Here is an 18,445-nt window from a genome sequence, read left to right as displayed (position 1 = left end):
TCATAGATGAACTTGGGTTTTTTGTGCAGAAAGCACCGTTGTCTACTCGAGGTGTAAGGACACTCACTACCATTACGGATAGATTAGTCAGGAATGCACGCTTGAGTAGACCACTCCCACTTTGCATGTGTTCGTGACGTATCGAAGGTCATACTCTTCTTGAAGACATGAATTATATTGACTGCCTTGTCTGGAGACGGGCTTGGTGATGCTGGCGCGTGATCATGCTCCCTAAGTCTGCTGAAGGTTTACAGACAGAACGGAGGTTCTCAGGAAATCAGCCTGTGAAGGGTCCGAGGCCATTTTGAGTACAGCAGTATAATGAAACGACGGGAGCAGACCGAAAAAAACGAACATGTAACCCTGGACAATTTTGCACATTTTTCACGGCAAGACCTGGACTGTGATGGCTTCAAACCAATAGTTATTGTCGTAGGTAGGGGATGGGATTGACTCCAATGAGACGGAATGTCGTTGAAGGCGGAACGCGGTCTTTCTTTCCCCCGCATGGAAACTCGAGCTCGTTGTACCCATGTACCTTACATCGGTGCCGAAAGCTCCAAGACAAGCAGTCGGGGATATTAATCTGAGTAAAAGTTGAAGATCGTAACCGGAGAGCTAAACTTGCCAAATTTCCTGCCAAAAGGGGACACGCAGACAGGCACGGAGTTCGATTGCCAATCGTCAACCACAGACTCGACAGCACTACGGGCGCATTGCGCGAGCGAGCTTCGAATCCGAACAGCCGAAAAATCACCTAGAAAGCGAACTTGTCGGCAGCGCCGGCGAAACGACCGCAAAGATGCGCGCGACGCCCTCGCTGATGGCTAAGGGCATATTCTCTCGAACAATGGACGAATTTAAGCGTCGCGCGAGTATTGGTAGGTTCCGTCATACGTCAAGCCCTTCCCAGGATCGTACAGGTCAAGAAAGCTAACGCAACAAACACTGCGACAGTCGCAAAAGCCGAAGGCATCAAGGGCCCCTCGGGTCCCTACATCCTCCAAGACTTCCGCACACCAGGCTCGACCGACGACTGCAAACTCATGTCCGACCAAGAGATTGGCGGCTTCTCCCACAGCGCCCTCGACTGGGTCTCCTCCTCCTCCTCCGCGACAGCGACGACAACATCACCACAAAGCACACCGACGACTAGCGCAGGCCATGCCCGCTTTCACGGCACAATATCAACAGACCTCCCCAAAAACGATCCCAAAATCCAACGCACAGGCTTCGCGGCATGGCGGACACCAGACCAGAAGCCCACGCTTTTTGGCAAGGCCGTCTGGGATATTGACCCGTACTCCTACCTCGCGATGCGCGTCAAGTCGGACGGCCGGAGCTACTTTATCAACCTGCAGACGGACTCGGTGGTGCCGACGGACCTGCACCAGCACAGGCTGTTCGCCAAGCGGCCCGGGGAGTGGGAGACTGTGTTTGTCAAGTGGAACGAGTTCGTGAGGACGAATCACGGCTTCGTTATTGAGCCGCAGACGGAGATGCTAAGGTCAAAGGTCACGACGGTGGGCGTGGGGCTTACGGATCGGGTGCCGGGGCCGTTTGAGCTTTGCATTGAGAGGATTTGGGCGACGAATGATGTTGATGAGATTGATGGGGGTAGTGGGAGTGATATTTTGGCTGCGGATGAGGCGAGAGAGGCGCGGGAGAGTGAGTTGAGGAATCGGCAGGGGGAGAGTGTTCGTTGGAAGGAGACGTGAGAAAGTCGGAGAGTCTTTAAACGGTTGCCGACTTCGATATCAGGAGTGCCGGTCTTGGGATACATCACAAGCTCCTGAACAGAGCAGGTTCGCCAGAGAGTGCGTTCTGGCTTGAGAGAGAATTCGAGTTCAACAGCCGGCCCGGCTGGAGATCTCAGCCCATCATCAAATATTGTAGCAATATCTGTAAGATAACGTACAAATGTAATGCATCATGTGAAGCAGGTGTAATGCTTCGGTGAAAGAGATGACATCGTCCAACGTAGCACTCCAGAATAAATCCTACTCGGTGAATCGCTGGTGTCTTTTGAATATTTGCCATTCAATGATAATGAACCGCCTTCCTCTGAGAGAAATTACTACTTCGACGTATAACACTCGACGGCGATGTGTGTCGTGGAGGTAGTCGCGAGACACACGTTCTTGAGCTATTCAAGCATTGGTGGCCAATCATATTTCTCGCTGGCTTCTGTGGGGACGCCCAACATCACAGAAACCTCACTGACAACATCGAGACTAACAAACAGAAGAGCTCTAGCCGCCAAGATCTCGGACGTTGTTCTCGTGCTTCAAATTCACTTCTCGCCCGGCTGAAATCTTCTGGTTGATTTTTGGTTGCTACGGCACCTTTAGTTGACGCATGCGCGACGCGCTGTGCTGCATTTCACCTCGCCTAGCTCAAGTGACATGGTCAACCGCGACGCCGACGGGTTCACCGTTCACGCCATCCGATGAGCTTTCGGGCAAGTCAACTTTATTGGGACTAAATCTCTGACGAAGCTGCGTATCTTTCGGAAGCAGAGCCCATAATGGCTCGATACCTCACACCTGCCAAGATTGGCCTCCTCGCCCTCATCGAGCTGTACACGGACGAACATGTCCCCGCCACGGCAATCATCCCCGTGCTCTCTTTCATCACATCACATCTCCTCGATCCGGACCCTCAGTCCTTCACCAACACCGCCAGCAAGGACACGCGCTGGAGGAAAGCCGAGAGCACCGTCAGCCTCGTCATCGGCATCAAGGACTTTGAAAAGCTACTGAGCGCCCACTCCGTTGTCGTCGGCTTACCAGGGCGGAAGCTCTGGGACACGTTCCTCGCCAAGCTATGGGGAATCAACTCCCTCGACCTCCTCCACGACTTCTTCGCGCGCCAGTCGCAGTGCCTGGCCAAGACGAAAGAAGAGCTGCTGCGGGCGGCAGGCGGCGACGAGACCATTGCCGCGCAGCTGTTGCAGGAGCAGCAGCAGAAGTCCGGGATCACGCTGTCGAGGAACTCGCCGCTGGGTCAGTTTGTGCGGCGGTGCCAGCTCGAGTTCACGAGGCTGCTGTTCCACGACGCGACGCAGCTGTGGACGGACTTCGTGCAGTATCGGCAGCCTACGGCGGGGTACCTCCGAAAGAGGAACCCTTCCTTTGGCCGGCTCAGCTTCGACAATGTTCTCATGACAGGCGAGCAGTCGGAGTGGGACTTGGAGGGTGTTGCGGCGCTCACGTCTGTTGTCTACGGCGACATGGTAAGGAACGGTACACCTGCTGCTGTGCCGGTGAGCACAGACGACATTGAGCTCTTGCTGGAGTTCCAGATCGAGCAGATGCAGAGTAAGTGAATCTCTCCAGGTATTAAGGATCTGAAGCTGACGAGAGAAGAATTTGGCAACCGAATACCATTAGAATTGAGGAATCAGTTTCATGACCTCCTTGGGGACAGCTTTCTCGTGCCTAGCTTAAGGCATTATCTGAGGCAAGTCACTCCGACCATTGTTGGTGAATACTCTTCTAATGTTTTGTAGTTTTCTTGATGCCTGGAGATCAGGCGACTATCCTACAGCCTTCGATTTTCTCCATCAATACTTTGACTACACGATGCAGAATCGAGACAGATTGTTCTATCAATACGCCTTGATGAACCTAGCAGTTTTGCAAGCAGACTTTGGGTGCTACAGAGAAGCTGTCGCAGCCATGCTCGAAACAGTATCAACGGCCCGCGAGAACCGCGACATGACCTGTCTCAATTTTGCACTTAGCTGGCTCTTCCATTTCGGCAGAGCTCACCCGGACCTTGTCAGGGATCTGGAGGCAGACAGTCTACTCGGCACGGCCAAGGAAAGTCTTTCCTACCTGCGAGTCAAGGCGAAGGAGACGGGTATGTGGACGTTATGGGCGTCGGTGCTTCTCAGCGAGGCGAAGCTGGGACTGGCAAATGGTGAGAGCGTGGCGACATCGGTCGAACTCGTCGTCCGCAGCTCCCATCTCATCGTCGAGCGGAACATGAAGAACATGTTTGGCGCCCAGCTGTCCATTCTGATTGCCCTGTGGGATAGGTTGGGGTTGTCGCAGCTCTCAGCCATGGACTGTGAGATTTTCCTACGGTGTCACGCAAGACATTCCATATTCGACGACGAACTCAAGGTCACATCTCGCTTGGCGTCGCAGCTCGCGGCGAGAGGCAAGTTTGACGAGGCGTTGCAGAAACTAGAGGCCCTCGATGAGAATGCCTTACGATCGTGGAAACCGAGCCAATACTGGTACAAGTACCGGGGCATCATCAAGCTGAAGCGGGATCTGCACCACAACAACCTCGACGGCGCAGAGCAGCTGCTCTCACAGCTCTTGCAGTCCAAGAAGGACGACTTGGAACCGGATATGGCCTTTGTGGTCGACTTCCTCCACATCGACTGCCTCACGCGGCGGGGCGACCTGCAGGCGGCCTTCAACAAGGTCGAGGACATGCTGGCGGCGATTCGCGACGATAAGAGAGACATTTCGCTCCGCGTGAGGCTCATGCTGATCAAGGTCCACCTGTACGATAAGTGCGGGCGTCAGCAGCGGGGCTTCACCATCGCGATGCGCGCGGCGAGCATGGCGTGGAGGGCGCGGCTGGTCTCCTGCCTGTGGCAGGCTATCGGCGCCATTGCTAATATCCTGACGTCGTTGGGCGAGTTCGAGGCCTCGGTGCAGCTCCTCACGGCCGTCCTGCCGCGGAGCCTCGAGTGCGATTCTGCGGCACTGAGCGGGCAGTTGTACTCGTACCTTGCCGACGCCAACATGGGCATCGCGGGGATGATGGCGCCGCAGTCGGCCAAGAGGCGGGAGTACCTGACCCGGGCTACGGGTGCTATACAAAAGGCGTTTGATCATTATTCGAGTATCGAGGATATCACGAGGCAGTGTGAGATGATGGCCAAGAAAGCAACCATTATGAAGGTTGCGGGGGATAAGGTGTTGGCGGCGGATTATGCTGCTGCGTATGTGGCTCTACGCAAGGAGGCGGCAGCACTTGCGATATGAAACGTTAGCACCCCCCGCCATACCTGGAGAGGGATACGATGAGCGACAGGTTCACGTAGCACTAGGCATCAATACCTTCACGATGACACTTCCCGAAAGTTTTAAAAGGCCGCATCTCTCGATTGCTGTGACATAGGGAAAATGTACAGGATAGTCTACCCCCTCAGCAGGCGTGTCACACCCCGAGTCTATGGATCGCTCCTTCGTCTCCTGAATCAGCGATATCACGTTCACTTTAGACAGGCTTGATTTAAGCCTTGTCGGGGTTGTGGTAGTTGACGTTGTCGTTCCAGCTGTTTTGAGTGTTAGTCTCTCCCACAAATTCACGTCCATGTCCCGCTCCGTGCTTGAGATTGAGCGGGGGGGGGGAACCAGAGAAGAATGGTAAAAAAACGTACAAGATGGTCTTGTCACCGTTGCCCCATTGGTAGTTCTTGGTGCGGATGTTCTGGTAAGAGTACTCGACGCGCTCCTCCAGAGGGGGCATGTGGCTCCAGTGGTCCCAGTGCTCGTTCCAGAGGACGTAGGCGTTGGCGGCAGCGAGGCCGAGGGCGGGGATGCAAGCGCTGTGGAAAGTGAAGACCTTGGGGTTAGCATTTGCACTCTTGATATCAGTCTCCCATGTCTCCCCAGCAGTTCCCGAATCAAATCCCGCGCTCTTTTCCGGCTTCTTCGTGATACTCAATATAGCGGCATTGACTAAGATGGCCGGGCAGATATCTCGCGGGACCACAGATTTGGTACTTGAGGAGACTTCGACTGAGGATTGAAGAAGGGGCGGCGTGCATACTAGATGGAGATCTTGCGCCAGAGGCCTACTCAATATGTTAGCATCTCATGTTTTTCTCCCCCATGTTGTATCCATCCCGGTCCTCCCTTCGCCGCTCGAGGATCAATTGGGCCCAATTGGCTCGCCAGAACTCGAAACATTGAAGTATGTCGGACTCGTACAGGGCGGGAGAGGACGAACCGGTGGTTTCCGCGGCGTGGTGCTTGGCAGCCTCACGCTCCTTGATGAAGGCGTTCTCGGTGGTGCTGGCGAAGCGGCGCTGGACGGTGGAGCGGACGGCCGGGGCGCGGGCGGCGCGCGCGGCGGCGGAGAGGAGCTGACGCTGCATTGTTGTGTTTGGAAGATATCGGTGGAGGGGAGAGGTTTCGTTTCGGCCGGGTGGGCGTTGGTGGTGGGTGGATTTCGAGGTTTTGTGAAGTCGGAAGTCGGAGGATCAGGTCATTCTCTATCCAGAGCTCGGCTAGCGGGAACGTTCACGGCCTTGAAAGTGCCTGGATTGTAAGGCCCAAAGGTGGCCTTTGGGGATGACTAAATGATGTCAGGTCATTTGCGGAGAAAACAGGAGGGGAGGACCCGGGTTCGGTACGTACCTCAACCAACACCAGATGCTCGTCTCGGCTTACCTTCCTGACTTAGACTCAGGTGCCTGACTTCTACACGTTGAATGATAGAAAAAAAAAAAAGATTTGGTACAATAATTGTAGGAGATTCATTCACATTGGAAAATACAAGATTGAGACACAAGAATATGTTGCATCCATGAAGTTGCAGCGACTTGCAGGATGTCGCACTCAGTCACGTGTGCATAGACAATCACGGGACACCGCGCAGACCGTCGCGTTCACCATTTCAATGACGGCAGTTACGTCGCGTTAACCAGGACTTGACAGTTTAATTGAGGCATCCCAGCGTCGCTTCTCGTGCCTCTTGATCCTCAAAGAATCCCGATCGCAACCTTGATATCCCGGTCATTCATTCAGGCAATTAGGGGCGAAAGTAGCACTTGAACCTCTAGTTTTGATGCCGCAACCCAACCTTTGACATCTGCGGTATGGGCATGAAAGCGACGTAATTTCGGCGTTTGTGATTTCGAGTCTTTTTCAATCGTGATACCAGGAGCAGAACATTTACCGGTCAGAATGGGGTTACGTATAGTGACATGGAATGGTGAGTTGGTCCCCGCCATTTGACAGACACTCTCACTCACTCACGATTTCTGTACCACAGTCAACGGCATCAGGTATGTCAAATTCAACTGAGGATATCCATGTACTTCAACTGACACTATCTAGAAACCCATTTGGATATCAGCCATGGAGCATACAACGCACATTTCAGGTCTGTTACCCTCTTTACTCGCGGGTTCCCACTGTCCCTGACAAAAGCTTATAGGCAATGTTTGAAACCCTCGAGGCGGACATCGTAGTCATGCAGGAGACGAAAATACAGCGGAAAGACCTCAAAGATGACATGGTACTAGTGCCTGGCTGGGACGTGTTCTTCAGCCTCCCTAAATACAAAAAAGGTGAGCTCACAACGGTCATCGTCCCTCAGTATGTTTCTCACCTCTCGCCTTAGGATATTCCGGTGTCGCGATATACACCCGGAACGCAACATGCTGCCCCATCCGCGCCGAAGAAGGTATCACAGGCGTCCTCCCAGCCCCAAACTCATCTATCAGCTTCCGCGACCTACCGGAAGACCAGCAGATCGGCGGCTATCCGCGCGCAAGCCAGCTCTCCAGCGAAGTAGACGAGGCGACGCTCGACTGGAGGGTCGGTGCGTCATCCTCGAGTTCCCGGCCTTTGTGCTCATCGGAACCTACAGCCCCGCGACCCGCGACTCGTCTCGTGATGACTTTCGGCTGGGTTACCTCGGCGCCCTCGACGCGCGCGTGAGGAATCTTGTCGCGGCTGGGAAGCAGGTTATCTTAACAGGTGACCTCAACGTCATCCGTGAGGAGATGGACACTTGCAACCTTAGGGAGACGCTCCGCAAGGAGGGCATGACTGTCGAAGAGTGGATGCAGGGGCCAAGCCGGCGGTTCATCAACCAGCTTGTCGTCGGTGGCCAGGTCGTCGGTGAACGCGACGAAGGAAAGGAGTCGCCCGTCCTGCATGACTTGACGCGCATCTTCCACCCCACCAGGCAGAGCATGTTCACTTGCTGGGACACAAAGAGGAATACTCGCCCGGCGAACAACGGCAGCCGGATAGACTATATCCTATGTTCGTCGGGTATCAAGGACTGGTTCACGGACTCCAACATTCAGGAGGGGCTAATGGGATCTGACCACTGCCCCGTCTACGCAGTCATGAATGACGTCGTCACAACAGACGGCAAGGAAACATCCATCCTCGACGTGATGAACCCCAGCGGTATGTTCCACGACGGTAAGCGGCTCAGGGAATGGTCACAGAAGGACCTACTCCCCCTATCCGCAAAGCTCATCCCCGAATTCGACCGAAGACGCAACATCCGAGACATGTTCATGAAGAAGCCCGCCCCAAAGCCAGCACCAAGCCCAGGATCGACTCTCCTCGAGTTACACAGTCTTCCAACCGAAGACGACAGCGACTACCCCATGACGACTCAAGAGACGCGAGGCCCGGAAGCCTCGCAGGCAACGACGACGACCGAAGATGCGCCCGCCGCCTCACAGGCATCCATGCAGTCCAACGCCGCAAGGTTACCGCCCCCCAAGGCGACACCCTCCTCGTCACAAAGCACCAGCCCGCTCGTAAAACGACCAGCCGAATCGGCAGCATCTGCTAAACGAGCCCCCAAGAAGTCGAAAACCAACGAATCCGACGGTAAGGCCCAGAGCACCCTCATGGGCTTCTTCAAGCCCAAAAACCCGCCACAACCACCACCAACCCAGTCTTTACCCGCCGAAGCAGACGCAGCGAGGACCAACCAGCCACCATCACCATTTTCCAAGAACAAAGCCGCAAGTGGTGGTGCTGCTGCTGGCCCAATACGTTCTTTCTCGGGACTATCAGAAGCGGCGGGCACGGCAGAACAACCCGGTGGTGGCGGCGGCGAAGACCCCACGCCTCTTTCATCCGCCGCGAAGCCGTTCGAGACGACGGCCTCGGAAAAGGTCTTTGACCCCATCGAGGTCAAGGAGTCTTGGTCAAAGTTCAACCTGGGGAAGAGGGTCGTGCCAAAGTGCGAGCACGGGGAGCCCTGCATCAGCTTCCAGACCAAGAAGCCGGGCGTTAACTGCGGTAAGTCTAAACACCCAACTCCAACCCAACCACACCATACACTACACACACATACTACGTCTTCATCCCCTGTTTACGCTCGTTTATGCGTCCACCAAGGCTTCTGTCCTACCCTCCTCTCCCTTGCCCCCCGACATGTCCCGACCTTGCTTCCCCTACCCCATTCATAGCTGATGATCCACATAGGCAGGTCGTTTTTTATCTGCGCCCGTCCCTTGGGAAAATCTGGAGAAAAGGAAAAGGGGACAGAGTGGAGATGCGGTACTTTTATATGGAGCAGTGATTGGAAAAAGAGCCAGTCTCAGGCGTCGTAGTTTACACTTCCACCAAAAGACGATATAGAGCCACACAGAACTCAGCGAAGACATGTGACGAGTTGTACGCATTACTTTCGAAAAGAGACATCTAGGTACTTTGGTCGCGTAGGAGAAGAAGATTAAAGCAATGAGACATGAACATTATGATTCCATTAATGTTCTAGTAAATCTATCGAACAATCTATATCGCTATTATGGTGGCTCATCTTCGTATCATGGCAGAGATAGGCATCTGATTCTTCGGCAGCGACGTCGCGGATTGCTCTATCCTTTCGCGTCTTGCTCTTATTGCAGCAGCTCACTCTTTGCTTGAACTCCACCCAAAGCGCCGCCACCGCCCCCGCCCAATGATGCGGCCAGAATTCGCCCATCTTGTGAGTAGAGTAGGTGGAACCGCACGAAGCGGCTTCAAAGCCTTACACGAAGCCGAGCCTTTGCTGGTCTTCTTGGGACCATAGGTTAGCAGAAGAGGTCTCTTTGGCTCCAGCTGACCACCGTAAGGGTGGGTGCCGGGCACAGCATGTCTGCTTATTTCTGGCCCGAACATCAAGTGTTGATGTTGCTGGCTTCCTCGACGCGAGCTAGAATGTGGCTTTTCGGGAAGACGAGGCAAATTCGACCTAAGGAAGCAGAAGAGTGTGTTCCGCAACTTGTAGTCGCTAGGCCTCTTGTAAAGTCGTCGAGACTTAACATGGCAGTAACTTATGCAGCGATGCTATGATGGATCGCTTCTTGGTCCTACGATTCTTAGACTCCATATCAAGAACGAGGTGGCTGAGAGGGTTAGGTTGAAGTGCTTCTCCGGTTGCGACGACGCTTCTCGGAAGGCTTGCGTGGAGTGTACCGATAGTCAGGGTGCATCTTATTGTGGCGCTCCTTGTAGGCTTTAGCGAGAGCCTTGTATCTTTCGCGGACTTCATGAGACTCGTTGTTCCAAGCTTTGCCTAGGATCCCGGCTTTTCAAAGGTCAGCAAGATGGTGTAATGCTGTTGGACTTCAGTCACTCACAGATATCATTGTTCTGAAGCTGAGGGTTCATCTGCTTGATTTGGGCTTGGTAGTCGCTGCGGTAGAGGATGAAGGCGTTGGGGGGTCGTGTGATCTTGACTCTTCGTTCAGGAGCGTTGACGAACTGGGTGGTTGCACCGGGTGCTTCTTCGAGGAGTTGTGGTGGTGGTCGAGGAACGACGACAGCAATCCCGTTGACCGAGACGATCATGTGTGGGCCGGCAATGAACCTCTCACAAGGCCCGAGAACCCATCTATCGACGCTGGCATGCATGCCGTCCTTGACCCACATGACAGGTTGGCCCAACATACGCCTGTGATGAATGTTAGGGACCTTATGGAAGACCAGTATAAGACAAACACAGAGTAGAAATGGATGCGTACCCCATATGCAATGCCATGAAGAGCCGACCCTCCTCGCCAAAAGCAAAGTAATCTCTTGCAGAGACGGCAATGGTGGACTCGAATGTGTTGAGGCGAAGGTCCAAGATCTCTGTCACAATCTTAAGGATCTCGGGGTGCACTTGGGTAGGATCAATGTCACGAGCAACGATGTTGCCAGGGTTGAATGTCAACGCCATGCTGAATGTAAATGGCGGTGTAAGGTAGAATGCCGTATCAATAGGTTGTTAGGGGGTGTCTTGTGTCTTGTGTCTCTTGGGGATATTGAATAACAAATCAATTAAGGTTCTGATAAAGTGGTGACTTATTTCTGGGCTGTGATGGAAGAATCTTGATTTGAAGCTGGCTGTGCCGATGGTTATAAATAAGAGATCAGATCAAGCGGGACTCAACGTGGATGCGGATGGCAACGGAGGGTATCCGGGACTTGTTGCGGGAGAGATTTGAGGGAGACAACATGGTCCGCGCCAGGATGGATCTGGAGTAGTCCATGGGGGGTGGAAGGAAGTCCTAAATTGGGGAAGAAAGCGCCACCTTCCCCTCAAGAAGCGACGAAGTCACCTCCCGTCATAGAATTGGCCGAGGACGGTTGGTTGAGGTGTGGAGGGCCTAAAAACTTTTGTGGGACGATGTCTTGAGGAAGAGGAAGGAGGAGGTGAAGGCTGCAGGGGGGTGTACGTGGGTGTGGGTGTGATGGTTGCTTCCCACTCCAGGTCTGGCCAGACGCTACCTTAGACTTGACTGGGTTGTCATGCCTCTTAGGAAGGGGGGTGGGTGATAGCTCTGGGGGTGTGGGAATACTTAGGTACTTACCTTACCTCACCTCACCTTACCTTACTTTACTTACCTTCCTCACCAACGTGCCTGCCTTACCAAACTCATCTGTACCAACCTCGAAATTGGAGATGGGGACCTCCACGATCGGACCCCGGTTTGGGACACGGTATCTCTCACACTGTACACACTTGTGACCTTCGAGGCGCCCCTCTCTCTCTTCAAGCACCAAAGGTACCCAGAAGGCTCCCCTCTGGTACAACGGTACTTTGTCTGGATCACGGCCCGAAGATGCAGGTACCTCGACCTGGCTCAAGCAACAGAAGGCAGGCCTACCTTACCTCACCGCAAGCCCACGCAGCAAGCCTCCGGCTGTCATCTACCTTACCTTGTCAACGGCCGCCGACGGTCCCTTGGCGGATCTTTGTGCTCCTCCGTCCTCGGCACTGCCAGCTGCAGCCTCCCTTCGCTACCACTACCTTGGCTTACTTCACGGATGCCTGCGGCAGTCTCTGTTCGAGGATATCCCCTCTTCCTGGATACGCTTGTCCTGCTGCTGACTTACACCAGAGGTCAAGAACCATCGGTTTGTGTCCTCCCCGCATTGGAGAACCTCCAGCCGTGCGCGAGTACCATGATGCTGAAGCCGTCCCGAAACCGCATCCTGAAGAGTTGAAAAAAGTCTGGGGACTGTATCAATCGTATCAATGCTTGGGGCACGAGGGGATGAAGCGAGCAAGCCGAAGCCTTCTATCACACGTTACTTGGGCGTACGTGTTTGTACAATTCAGTTCGCCGACTCGGTGATCATTCTCTCAGCATCACGTCTACGTCTCAACTCGATTACTCGCTATCACGCTGACAACTGCCTTGTGTCCCTGTCGACTGCGCGCTTAGCGGGCTGTGCATACCAGTTGAAAGGAACCAACGACGCACACAACGTTTTCTCTCGCGTATAATTCCCTTCGACGGCGGATGCAACACCAACGGCCCGGTTGAGAATCACGCAGAAAGCATATGTGCGGCGGTCAGTGCAAGGAACATGCCTGGCTGGCTTCGACGCAAAACGGTTGCCCGCCAACTTGAGAATCCAGCATCCTGGAGAAGAGTATGACATCGCCCGTGCTCGACGACATGTACCTGCATCTCAATCAAGTCGTAAGCCAACGTATCACAGCCACAGACTTGCACAAGCTGTCCAAACTACTTTTACGAAGTTTTGACGACGAGATGGGACACTTGTCGGTGACGAGGCAACAGTTGACCTGCGGCCTCTTTTCGAGAATTTCTCGCCGCACCACATTGTGCAAGATTTGCTAGCTCAAGAAGGCCTAGGCGACTAGGCGAGGTGTAATTCCTTGGATTGGTGTGTTCCTGTCACGCTTGTCTCTAAGATACTCCAGTGTTTGGGCCAATCTTTCCCATAAAGTCTCCGCCAGGTGTTATCGCGAGCGCTGCATTTGGTCAAGGGTCATTTTTGGCTTATACAATCTTGTGCTGTCTCTTCTTTCTTCTCTCATCGCGCCCCCAAAAAGCTATTTTGACCTCATCTTCTTGCTAGATCCCTATTATCTTTTATTTTTTGTACTTTAGACTCCCCACCATCCCTACATGCACACTTACCGCCACTATCTGCTCACCACACTTACCGCTTCGCCTTCACCAACAATCGTGTGCCCATTCTTTCAAGGCACAATGTCTCACAACGAGGACTCATCACCGACGGAATCGCGTGTTGTTTTGAGGACCCAGGGTATGAACGAAGTCTTGCCGCGTCATGATCTCGACATGTTCACGTCTGCCGGAACGTACCCGCACGGGAGTTGGGAGCTCTCTGAGGTCGGCCAGCCTCACCAATTCCAGGCCGCTTACTGCGTGCGAGATGCTCAGGGGCAAAAAGTGCGCGCGCCAATGCCGCTGGTCAGCCTCTCTGCAGTCACAAACCAAGAAGAAATTTATCAGCACTGCACAGTCTATCATTATGATCCGAGTGAGTCGTGCGATCGGCGAAATGACTTTTCAAAAGCTGATCTTGAACAGCATGCCAGAGCCGACGTAACACAGATCACCATCAGACAGCTCTCACCATTGGCCAGCACCAACATCATCTCAACAATGCTCTGTTACAGGAGCAAAGCAATTATCAACCGACGGCATTGGATGTCCAGGTGATGGATCAACAGCACATCAATTTCGACGTTCAGGCCGATGAATTCTCTCGAGGTGGTACCGCCCTACTTTCTAGCCCGCCAGCATATTCATCAATAGCGGCACAGCGCGCAAGTCCCTTGGAAAAGAACGGGGGAATGACGCGGATTTCGACACATGGCTCAAACATTATCTGCTTTCCATCAGAAAACGGCACTGGTGAATATTCACGCCGGGGGGATTCGTTAGTTGTCAATGGATCTTTCCACAGTAACCCATACCACGAGGCGTTTCAGCATTCCGCGGCAGACAATGTCCAGGGCCTTGGGCTTTTCACTCCGCAGGATTCCCTCGACACAGGCGTCCATGGAGAAAGTTTCACCATGAGCGACTCTTTCACAACTATGACGCTTTCTCCTCAGGCATTGTCGCTCGACGAACAGGCATTCGACGAGCTTTTCCGCCAGAGGCACGATGCTAGCTATGACTTTGACGAGGCCAATGCAAGAGGCAACCCAAACGAGGTGGGAGATGCTCCAGCCACGGCCAAGAAGGAACGGTGAGTTTTACCTTGCTTGTTTTTTTTTTTCTTTTCGTTTTCGTTTGGGTTTAGGCATGGGGGGCATATTGAAGACAGCAAAGAAGGGAAGTTGGGGGCCATTTTCTGCAATGAGACTACTATGATGGAGTTCACGGCAGGTGGAAAAGGCAAACGAGCATTTCTTCATTCTTCTGAAACAGTAGGAGCCGACTCAAAGGAGCTAGCTACTGGTCTTCAGCGATGGGTTGACCGCCTTTCCAGTCGCAAGAGGACTACAATCTAGCTATGGAAAAGCGGTGGGGAGCAAAAGCAGGGACTAGGATCTGGTGATGACCATACACTTTGTTGCGTCATTTGCCATCATTTCACGTGGCTGGAACACTTGAGGATAGGCGTGTTGATCAAGAATCATACAAGAAGCAATTTGGGCAAAAGAATTTAGAGAGAGTATTCGCATACTTACCCTTCACGCGTCTGCCCCTGTCAGATTATGCGGAGAGGTCGATGACCACGCACGCCAATGGAGACAGCCGGAGCAAACTAGAGCCATGTGATGCTGGAAGAGGGCTGGAGGAGGGCTGTAGGAGGGCGCAAACAACAAAGGAACCTCGATGTTCCAACGGTGGTTTTCGTGTAGGCTATTATGATTGGTTACCGAGAGATGCAAGAAGGAGCAAACGTTGGTAAGTTGGCTGCATGATTGGGGGGTTAGACGAGGGTCGTCGAGATTAGCAACCGGGCTAAACCCTATTGGTTCAGCCTCAGCCAGGCTGTGGACATGGGTACCTTGTCACCACTTACTGCCCGTGCTGCCTTGCCCTGTACAAGGTCAAGGACGCACAGATCGTCCCATCTAGCACTCACCCACTCCGTCACTGCCACTGCCACTGCTGCGTTCCACCGGGCCCCATTTCTTTCCCCAAATCTCAATCTGCTGTCTCACCCTTCAGACATGCGGGAGAGCTATCGCAAAACATCACCACATCATCTCGGAACGAGGGTAAAAGAAGCAGAAGCAGAACAGATTCTCAAGAACGCTAGGGGAATTACCACTCACACCTGCCACGCCTCTCTCGTATTGCAATTCATATCGAGCCTGATATGGTGGGCACATCCCTCCCACTTCCAATGCAGGACAACCTGACCGCAAGAACAAAGCCACCAATGCCATACTTCGTAGCCGCTCCAGCAAACATCTCCCCGCATTGGTCGAGATCGACGCCTGGATCTAGCACTTTGATGGACCCGAGTTCCCTGCAACGCTAATGATGTTGAGACAGGGAGAAGGCTGCGCTGCGCTTCAAGTGAGCGCGCGCGCCCGCGAGAGAGAGAGAGAGAGAGAGCGTTGGTTGACTTGGGGGGGGCGTTTTGGTTAAGCCACCACCTCGGACTCAAGATTTGCGGGCGGTCCGCTCAGTCTGCATCAACGCAGTGCTGTCGTTCATCCCTGCCTTCGCTTCATGCAACGCATGCTGGCTCAAGAAGGTAAAGTTGGTTGCGTCCATGCTAGCCTCTTCCCTGCTCCCCTTCTTTCTCTCTCTTCCAAGCTTTGTCTTCACCGACGAGAGCAAAGAAATGGAAAGAGACATTGTCACTAGTCCAGCCTTCTCCATCGGCATCCAGACACTTTGTGGCATCTGTACGCATCCCCCACCTGCCCTGACTTGCGACATCCCGCAGTCTGCAGCCACAGCCCCGGCAACGGGGGGCAGTCGGAGTCATTGACGGGTTTACCCTCCCTCAGATTAACCGAAGCGTATGCTGTTTATTTTTAATTCCATCGCGGCAGGGCAAGCCACCGCACTCACCGACATCATCTGTCGAGTAAAACGAAGGCTCAGGCCGCAACTATCGGCTGATACTTCCAAGATATGCACACGGCTCATTCCGTTTCCTCCAACTTGCCTATATGCCCGATTCCGACACTGTGATCAGCAAACTGTTCGTCTTGAGAGCAAGAGACCGTCACCGCCTTGAACAGGCATGAAGACCCCAGGATCTGCGAGTATTGCTCGCCCTGGCCGCCGCCATGACGACCACTGACAACATACGCGAGAAACACCTGGGAAATACCCGCAGATAAGCAGGGAGGAAACAAGAACAGATTCGCCTGGACCCCAACAGGCAACATCCGACGGATCCCGCAAGACGTTTACGACCAACTAGCGGCACCTGGTTTCCGTCCGACGGATCATCCTCAGGGTCAGCGTTGACATTCCTACCGAAAGCCACATCGACGGCCCCCAACTGTCATGAACCCGGTACTTGACCCTATACTGCTTATCCTCGCCAAGGCAGGCGGCCGCCCTGGAGCTGTGACAGTCATGCGCTGCGTGACTGGAGCGTCCTCGGACCCCACTACCAGACCGGGATCCCGCCGTGGCTATGGTCCGATGTTGTCTCTACTTCCCTGCCCTAGTCAAATTTTCAACTTCGCAAGCGGGATCGAAGTTTTGAGTGCCTTCAGCTATTCCCTTCTACCTGGTTCGCGTCTTGGCTCGCAAGGGTTTCCGATACGAACGCAGTCGATGGTAGTGGTCCTCGGCCGTTTACCATCAACCACTAAGAAGAAGGAAGTAAAGGCCAGAGGAGCAGATCTGAAGCGGAAGTCTTGTTTGTTGCGGGAAGGAATCGACAAGATTACTTGCTGTACCGATTCTAACACTAAAGTAAGATGCTTGAAACAGAGCAATGGTCGAGACAGGGAATATTTGAAATCCCAGTCTGCGTTAGCCTGGTAGGGAAAGCAAGACGGGGGCATAGTCGCCGATCACTTTATTACAGGGCAGCAGTTAGTATCCCATGAGGAAGCGCAACGAGTTGACAGTTACAGGCAAGAGATTGGCGCTAGGCGCGCGTTCGATGAGGTGGCTGTACACAACCTAGTTGTTCTTAGCCGACATGGCGTACTGTGCCGCTCTCATGATACGAACGAGACTACGTTACGTGGGAAATTTATCGCGCGAAGATGCCGCCATACGTGCTGTACAGGCGCCTTCTGTGAGACAGGACGATTGGCAACATATACGGCCGCGCTTCGGAGGCTCTTGGTCGAAGAATGGATCATTTACGTGTGGTCGCACAACAATTTTGTCACAAAGATCGTGAATCCGTGACAGGCTGCGATCCGAGCCTTCCAGCAGCCATTCTCGACGTGGCTGCGAGCAACCCCTGGGCTGCCCCGCCCCAAGTCTTTTGGTCGCCGTTCATAAATCCAAGGATACGTCCTAATCGGATTGCTTGCAGGCTCACTTCATCACCTCCCCCCTGCCCTCTCCATCATCTGTTCTTCCTTGTTTGTGTGGATACCTCTCGTCCGGCTCGAGTTCGGGACCGAGCCTCCATCTCGTGGCCTTACGAGCAGGGCTAAGCGACTGGGATCAAAGGGAGCAAAGCAAGACGTTTCGGCCAGGGAGAAAACGACTCGACTATCATCAAACCATGCCAATAACGCAAGGCAAACGGTTTCTTTGGGACTAACATGGCGTCTCATTTAACCTTGGCGTCTCGGCAACATGGCACAATCTTGAGCCTGATGAAGGCGCCAAAGCTTGCGCTAACTCAACAAAAGAAGCCATTCTTCACCAGGAACCCGGTAGCCATCTCTTCCTAGTCGCCTTCAGCGGGTTTCCGCCAATGTGAAGGCTCTTTTGCCGAGTCTGCTTCCCTGGCGGCGAAGGGTGACCGATTTCGAACCGGTCGATAGCACGTACCGCCATCAATCAAAGAAGCCCTATCGGCCTTCATGAGGCCACAGTAGGGATGATGCTCGCCTTACAGTCGCTCCTTTTACGGAGAATTGTTATTGATTGTAAACACAGGGTCTTGCAGGCAAAGGAATCGAGCCAGAATACTCGCAATTCGCTGGCTAGGCGAGCTTTTGACGCTCAAACCTCTTTTGATGACTACCAAACTAGGTCATCCTAGGTTGCCCTATATTTTCGGACCCTGGGGTAATCTGTCGGACCAAGTCTAGGTGAACGTTTGATGAACCGGATAGGAAAATGCTTTGGTTCTCGATCGTTCTCATAGCGTCGGTGCAGTCGACCTGGAATCAGTCTCTTCTCCGCCTGGATCGTCCACAGAGATACATTGTAGAGGGGTCGAGAACGAGCGCAATCCTGTTTCCTGACTAGCGTCCGATGAGTATATAGCTACCTACTATCTTCTTTCTTCCGGAAGACACCATGAGAGGGCAGCAACGAGAGGAGTTGTTGTGTGGTTAG

General features: G+C 53.5%; 5 protein-coding genes across 5 annotated transcripts; 3 read left to right on the top strand and 2 right to left on the bottom strand.

The window, feature by feature from the left end:
* Positions 1 to 802: 802 nt before the first annotated feature.
* Positions 803 to 1,718, top strand: N0V96_005647 (uncharacterized protein; the record flags this gene model as incomplete). The annotated part of the gene is made up of 2 exons (XM_065757456.1): positions 803 to 881; positions 967 to 1,718. The coding sequence occupies 2 exons, from the start codon at positions 803 to 805 to the stop codon at positions 1,716 to 1,718; spliced, it is 831 nt and encodes a 276-aa protein (XP_065613799.1).
* Positions 1,719 to 2,105: 387 nt separating this feature from the next.
* Positions 2,106 to 5,009, top strand: apc5 (the record flags this gene model as incomplete). The annotated part of the gene is made up of 4 exons (XM_053195536.2): positions 2,106 to 2,109; positions 2,499 to 3,320; positions 3,369 to 3,462; positions 3,512 to 5,009. The coding sequence occupies 4 exons, from the start codon at positions 2,106 to 2,108 to the stop codon at positions 5,007 to 5,009; spliced, it is 2,418 nt and encodes an 805-aa protein (XP_053046875.2).
* Positions 5,010 to 5,259: 250 nt separating this feature from the next.
* N0V96_005645 (uncharacterized protein) lies at positions 5,260 to 6,127 on the bottom strand (the record flags this gene model as incomplete). The annotated part of the gene is made up of 4 exons (XM_053195538.1): positions 5,260 to 5,302; positions 5,408 to 5,752; positions 5,800 to 5,824; positions 5,980 to 6,127. The coding sequence occupies 4 exons, from the start codon at positions 6,125 to 6,127 to the stop codon at positions 5,260 to 5,262; spliced, it is 561 nt and encodes a 186-aa protein (XP_053046877.1).
* Positions 6,128 to 6,938: 811 nt separating this feature from the next.
* Positions 6,939 to 9,469, top strand: APN2 (Class II abasic (AP) endonuclease; the record flags this gene model as incomplete). The annotated part of the gene is made up of 6 exons (XM_065757455.1): positions 6,939 to 6,966; positions 7,027 to 7,039; positions 7,092 to 7,137; positions 7,192 to 7,352; positions 7,450 to 9,029; positions 9,456 to 9,469. The coding sequence occupies 6 exons, from the start codon at positions 6,939 to 6,941 to the stop codon at positions 9,467 to 9,469; spliced, it is 1,842 nt and encodes a 613-aa protein (XP_065613798.1).
* An 877-nt stretch (positions 9,470 to 10,346) lies between these two features.
* Positions 10,347 to 10,935, bottom strand: N0V96_005643 (uncharacterized protein; the record flags this gene model as incomplete). The annotated part of the gene is made up of 2 exons (XM_053195540.2): positions 10,347 to 10,668; positions 10,739 to 10,935. The coding sequence occupies 2 exons, from the start codon at positions 10,933 to 10,935 to the stop codon at positions 10,347 to 10,349; spliced, it is 519 nt and encodes a 172-aa protein (XP_053046879.2).
* Positions 10,936 to 18,445: the final 7,510 nt, after the last annotated feature.

This window comes from Colletotrichum fioriniae, assembly GCF_027942845.1.
Source record: "Colletotrichum fioriniae strain IMI 355084 chromosome Unknown scaffold_6, whole genome shotgun sequence".
NCBI classification, from domain to species: Eukaryota; Fungi; Ascomycota; class Sordariomycetes; order Glomerellales; family Glomerellaceae; genus Colletotrichum; species Colletotrichum fioriniae.
Note: the sequence above shows the minus strand (reverse complement) of the source record. Positions and strands in the feature narration are given on the sequence as shown.